Source organism: Rhincodon typus, unplaced genomic scaffold, assembly GCF_021869965.1.
Source record: "Rhincodon typus isolate 14 unplaced genomic scaffold, sRhiTyp1.1 hic_rhity00004819, whole genome shotgun sequence".
NCBI lineage: Eukaryota > Metazoa > Chordata > Chondrichthyes > Orectolobiformes > Rhincodontidae > Rhincodon > Rhincodon typus.
In genome coordinates, this window is record NW_025970457.1 from 5,165 (window position 1) to 12,142 (window position 6,978).

Genomic DNA, 6,978 nt, shown 5'->3' on the forward strand with positions numbered 1-6,978 from the left:
TTTAGTTTATTACACGAAAGTTCTTGAGCTCTAACATGCCCAGTTCAGAAGGGTGCTGAAAAATAAAGCAACTGATAGGAACAGGATTAGGTACTGTCCTAGGGAGGTGTGCAAATGAACACAGGGAAAATGATCTGTAAATAAATTTAATCAAAAATTTTACTCAGTCTCATTCATAGGCCATACCTACCATAAATGCCATGTAATTTAGTTCACTGTACATTCAATTAAGATATAGCAGAGTAAAATGGATACAGTGAAGTTGATTGATCTGATAAAGTACTAGTTTTAGTGCTACATATCTGAAACAGCTGCCACCCAAGTTATTCCAGAGCATAGGAACACATGGCAGAAGATAGCCATTCAGCTCCTTGAGCCTGTTCCTCCATTCAACTAAATTTTTGGCTGATCAGTGCCTCAATGCTATTTGTCCATCTTTATCTTATGTCACTTGATGATGCTACCTCTCAAAAATCTTTTGATCTTGGTCTTGCAAGTTTCTTTTGATCCTGCATTCAGAGTCTTTAGGTGGAGAGATGTTCTAGATTATTCTTATACTTTGTTTGCAGCTTTGACAGTAGCATGTTCCTGATAATATGGAAAGCTGATCAAATATTATATAACTGCAAATACAGAACAAATATGGTCCAGTCAACTGCTGTCTTATCATCTTCCACCTCATAGAAGAAAACCTCCATTATGCCATCGAACAATACCTTCTTACAAAAGTTTACGCTTCAACACTTACTTTTGGGTCCTCAGGCTTGCATGCCCAGCTCAAAACAAGACCCAATGAGGGGCAACGACTGAGAGTGGGGTTGAGATCATGTTGAATGAGGGAGGAGAAAGAGAGAGGGGCAGTGGACATGGTTGGGGTAACGCTACTCTTGGGAGAAGTGCCTCAAATTGGTACCTGGGACCTGGAAGTGAGGCCTCCCCCACCTCTCACTGGCCAGCAGTCCACAGTGCATGATTCTGAGGTTCACTTTTACTTTCGTTTTCAGATCTAAGTCAATTACAATTAATGTGAGTTGAGGGAACTCAGTTTACTAATCTTGATTTGTCTTTACAACCTTTATAGAATTTATTAAGTTTATTATGAAAAGTAGGGTACAACAGGAATAATACTTAATAAAAGTGATGAATTTCAGTTGATCCACTCCAAGTTATCAGTTCTTGACACTGGTCAATTGGTCATAGGTCTCTTTTTCTCTTCTTTGGTATCTCTTTTTGCAATAAGGAACTACAAAGAATCACCACTTATTAACCACGTGTTGGCTAAACAATATGTGGTCAATTCTGATTTGTTTCTTGAAAAGTAATCATCACACAGACATCACTTCCTACTGATTCATTTTTTGACATGCTGATCACGTTGTAAGATCACACCCTTTATGACAGTTTGTCCCTCTTAACTTACTAACCATATAGATTATTCTCAAGATGATACCAGAAAAACCATGTATGCATCTGCTTAAAGTATGTAGTGTCACTGTCCAGTGATTACCTATCATCGCAAATCTCCCAACTGATACATCTAACTAAAAAAAACGAAAGAATTGTGGATGCTGTAAATCTGGAATAAAAACAAAGTTGCTAGAAAAGCTCAGCAGGTCTGGCAGCATCTGTGAACGAAAAAACAGTTAATGTTTCAGGTCCGGTGACCCTTCCTCAGAACCATTCCCCAAAACCTATCAATATCTCTTAATGAAAAAAACCAAGTGTTACTCTGCAATAACTGTTGATGCCTGAAACAAATTACTTCTCAAAATAACCAAAGAAGGTTAATATAGATAGGTCTATTACATACTTCAAGTTACAAGACTAAACGATTTTAAAATATTGCTGTTTCTTTAAGTAAATGCTCTGTCCTCTTCAAAAGCATTTTCCCATTTGTCAGCCTAAGTTTACGTTAGTCTGAGCCATTAAAGCAACCATTGAACCATAAACTCATGACTTTACATTTACCTGGGTAGAAATCCTATAACACTGCCAAACCTCATTAACTCCCAATAAATCTGAATGGTGAAAGGAGAAGGCCATTGCTTAATTGCTCACTTAATGGCCTTATTTGGACTGTGGGCAAGCTGCCCAAACACAGTTTATTCATCGATAAAGTTGTGATGAGTCAATGGTTGGGAAGTTGGGCACATTGCTTTTACAGTATACCCACCTGTGTTTCTGCTTGCAGGTGGCTTGTAAAATTCAGCCAATCAACTTTGTTTCTCTCTCCACAGATGCTGTCTGACCTGCTGAATATTTTCAGCATTTCTTTTTTTTTAAATTTTCAGCATCCACAGTGTTTTAATTTTATAACCGTTGCGAACTGCAGAAGACTTCAAAGCTAGAATTTAGAAATTTCCAGTGCTACTTTGTGGAAAATGAAACTACAAGTGTCCATTTTGAAACTGTCTTGAAAATAAATAAGAAACAAATATTTTAAAAGCATTACTAAATTGTCACAAGTTAAAGTATCTGTTTAGTCAAAAACCACAAAGCAATATTTCATTATAAGTTAACTTGTAGTAGTTGACATGTCTTTTTCATTTTTTTAATTGAAACAGAAATTCCAGTGATTCTTCCCTCTGACCTCAGGGGTGAGAAAGGTGCTCCAGGAAAACCTGGGCCAAGAGGACCTCCTGGATTGCCGGGAATTCCAGGAAAACCAGGAAATGGAAAGCCGGGTCTTCAAGGACGGACCGGACCACCTGGAGTGCCAGGACTTGTAAGCATTGGAAAACCAGGAATTCCAGGACAACCCGGTAAACCAGGTATCAGAGGAATTCCAGGACCTAAAGGTGACTTAGGACCCAGAGGGGATATGGGACCCAGAGGCCTTCCCGGGCCTCCAGGATTACCTGGACCTTCAGGTTTCTCTGTCATTGGTAAGCCAGGAGCTCCAGGAGCAGATGGATCACCAGGGCTTAGAGCAGAGCCAGGTCTAAAGGGAGAACGTGGACCTCCAGGGGAGCGTGGTCCCAAAGGTGAAAATGGGTATGGAAAACCAGGTGCTCCAGGTCTGAGAGGTAAGGAAGGGGCACCAGGTAAGCCTGGACCTCCAGGCCAGCCTGGAAGAGGAAAGCCAGGAGTTAATGGTTTACCTGGTGGCCCTGGTGAGAAAGGGGAAGCTGGACAACAAGGTGAACCAGGACTTCCAGGTCCACCTGGTCCTCAGGGGCCAGCGGGAAAGCCAGGATTGAATGGCATAGGAAAGCCAGGTCAGGATGGGTTAGCAGGAATTCCAGGATCTAGAGGTCAAAAGGGGCAGGCTGGGCCACCTGGTGCTCGTGGTCTTCCTGGAGCACCATCATATGCAAAGCCTGGAATAAATGGACTTAAAGGTGAGCGGGGCATTCCTGGAAAGCCAGGTGCCCCAGGACTCAATGGTGAACCAGGATTAAATGGCTTTCACGGTGAACCTGGAGCTAAGGGAGAGCCAGGCCCTCCAGGTCCTGTGGGCCCTAAAGGATTCATGGGGAAACCAGGTATTCCAGGTGTCAAAGGTGACATTGGGATCATTGGGCCACCAGGTCTGAAAGGAATGCCAGGTGACCATGGACAGAATGGGTTACCTGGGAAACCAGGTGTGCCTGGTGAGAGAGGTTTGCACGGACCTCCAGGATCACCAGGCAAAATTGGTCAAAAAGGTGAAGCTGGGTATACAGGGGTCCCTGGACCACCAGGAATAGCTGGTCCTATAGGACCCAAAGGAGAACCAGGGCAGGTAGGTCAACCTGGACCGAGGGGCTCTTCAGGAATACCTGGTCTTCAGGGGCCATCGGGTCCAATAGGACCTACAGGTTTACCAGGTCCCAAAGGAGAACTAGGACCACCAGGTTTGCCAGGAGAAGGCACAGTAGGTGAACCGGGAATGACAGGACCAATAGGTCGGCCTGGAAGTCCTGGAATACAAGGCATGAAGGGAGCCCAAGGTCCTCCAGGGCCACCTGGTCCACCAGGCCCACCGGGACTCCTCATTAACGGGGAATTAACAGGTGTATCCGGCCTTCAGGTAGATGGACCTGTGGACGGTGTGAAAATACCAGGGAATGGAAAACCAGAGTATGGAATGGGAGAAATCTCTGCAAAAGTAGCTCCTGCCTTCACAGCAATTTTGACAAAGCCATTTCCACCATCAGGGGCACCCATTAAGTTCGATAGGATTTTATACAATGGACAAAGTGGATATAATCCAGCAACTGGAGTGTTCGTGTGTCAAATACCAGGTGTTTACTATTTTGCTTATCATGTGCATGTCAAGGGAACCAATATATGGGTAGCACTGTATAAGAATAATGTGCCTGCAACATACACATATGATGAATATAAGAAAGGATATCTTGACCAAGCATCGGGAAGTGCTGTACTGGAACTTAAAGAAAATGACCAAGTATGGGTCCAGATGCCTTCAGACCAAGCCAATGGATTATATTCTACTGAATACATCCATTCCTCTTTCTCAGGATTCTTACTTTGTCCAACATAACGTTGATCAACTTGAATTAGTGGATATATATATAGTGTAGTAATAAACTGTATCAAGAGGGACAGAGTATCACTGGAAAAAGCACATGTGTTATTGTCTGTTGCTACATTTTTCCAGTTTTGAAGAAACCTTAAAAGCCTCTGGGTGGCAACCAGCAAAGTATAACAACCACATGTCAGACATTTCAACTAGTGACTGCACGTGTCTCCAGCTTATGTTGCAATGGATTAAATGTGGAACAGTTGCATTTATATGGGCAGTTAGAGGCAAAACTTATCTTCATTTGCAATGCAAGTCAATATGATGTCTGTTACTTGTACTCCCTGTGCCTACTCTTGAGTAATGATCTACCTAAGGATATATTTCTTGCTTCTACACATTTGTACCATTGACAGAAAACAAAACTATATTACCCAGTTGTATTCTAGTTATTATAATCATACCTTTTGAAGTGCAATACATGGTAAGTGGTGTTCCATAGTGAATTCAGACAACTGGGCACACTGTAAACTGGGTGAGAACTAAAACATTGCAAACTGGTAATCATCACCACTTGCTTGAATCTTAAATTTCAATTTAACATGTAATGCTAACGAGAAAAAGATTTAAGGTTGAGCAATGTAGTGCAAAGTAAGTGTTTCTTTTGTACTGTTTTGATTATCTGTATTTTGCATTGTCGTGATGACCTGAAATATTGCTGAGTTTCAATTTGATTGCAGTTAAAGGATAAGGAATATCAAACTATATATATTTTAAAATCAACCTATCCAGACATGCTAAGACATACCTCTGGATTAGGTGGGACTTGAACCCAGGCTTCTTGACCCAGAGATGGGGGCACTGTGACTGTGTCAGAAGAAACCCTCACATTGAACTATAGACATTTTCTAATCTATAGAAATATTGAAACATACTGAATCTAAATCAACACATTTAGGTGTCTCTCAGATACGTGCAGCCCAGTTACTCACTAATTTGATTCAATTTGCTGATTCTGCTAGAAGACTGACACTTTCAAATGCCACTATTTTTCCATTGTCAAAGACTGTGAAATGCTTAGTCTTTCTCAAGCTCAATTCATACCTACTTGATTACTATTACAAAAAAAATTCCAAAGTTAAGACAAGAAAATTTACAACAAAGTTAAGACCTGAGAGCATCTTTTTTTTAAAATGGCAGTCGTAAAATCTGATAACAGATCCATGAAAGGGATGTACGTTGCTGAGTTCAAAAAGTTCTAGAGGTGGACCATTGTTTTCTGTAGAAGCCATACTATATATTGTCTCGTGTTGGATTGGATGAGTACAATTTCTGAGACATTTTTGCAACAGTTAAGGCTGTTTTTCACAGGGAGGCATGAATGCAGTAGCTGTCACTTTAAACTTCCAGATGTTATTTCTGATTGTTACATTTGTTTTCAAGGAACTTTTTAATGTAAAACATTTTCTGATCTTATATAGCTTAATTATATATGCCTTTGAAAATGTCTACAAATTTTGGTAAATTTTCTTCAACTGAATTTTATTTTGTTAAAAATTATTATAATTGAATTTCTTGGGTTGGTTAATTTTCAAATGCCTTACCTGTGCCTTTTTTTGTACTTTAAAGTGATAGTATCTTTCTCTGGCCAAACAAAACCATGTAATTTGACTCTTTAAGCACAAAGGCTGGAAGGATAATTAAGAAAATGTTAACAGTATTTTAAGAAGCAATGATCTATTTATTTTAAAGGATTTTCTCCCAAAATTGAATTTAACTAACATTTGAATGCATTAATCGTTCATTAACTAATAGTCACCAAAATTAACTACAAGGCACAAGTGTGCAAGTAATTGAGATAAAAAAAATTGTAATTATGTTATTATGGTCTAGTCTTCTACAAACTTTCTGGCAGATTGTTTTTCCTACCATTGAAATATAATATTAATACTCTCTACAATTAAACTAATTTTTGGCTAACAAATTGAGCAGTGTCTATTTTTGGCTTTCTGAGAAGTCTGCACTCAAATGGGGAAGCCTAAGAAACTTGGGACTTTGGGCCTTGGACCCTGCTGTCACATGAAAGGTGCAGTAATAGGAACATGCACAGGTTTTTGTGCTAATGTCTAAGTGAGTGATTGAACCAGTTTGAGGCAATCTGGAGGAGAAATGGCAAGATCACAAATTTCTTTTTGGGGAGGAAGTGGGTATTAGGAGGTCAGTCAGAACAGATCATTGGAGGGAACAAAAACAAAGTTGCTGGGAGCAGATCATTGGAGGGATTAGCAGCCATGTTGGCAAGCCACTGAGCACAATCGCTGAGTAAGGCCAGGGGGTCAAGATCAGGCCCAAGCCCAAGCCTGAAAAAAGATTGGTTGGGGAGGGGAGGGGAGGGTGGGTGGGTCAGGCCTAGAAGTTATCCAGGAGTGAGTTTGTAGATCTTGGGACTAAGGGTGGCACTGTTTAAGTGAGCATAGTAACCTTTTCATTTTGCGCTCAGCATTGATTTTCCA

The 6,978-nt window shown here is 40.7% G+C and overlaps 1 protein-coding gene across 1 annotated transcript; it reads left to right on the forward strand.

Annotated features, from left to right (window-relative positions):
- Window positions 1–2,564: 2,564 nt before the first annotated feature.
- On the forward strand, window positions 2,565–6,840 carry col8a2 (collagen, type VIII, alpha 2; the record flags this gene model as incomplete). The annotated part of the gene is made up of 1 exon (XM_048593955.1): window positions 2,565–6,840. A coding segment is annotated over one exon (1,922 nt), but the record flags the coding sequence as incomplete, so codon positions are not given.
- Window positions 6,841–6,978: the final 138 nt, after the last annotated feature.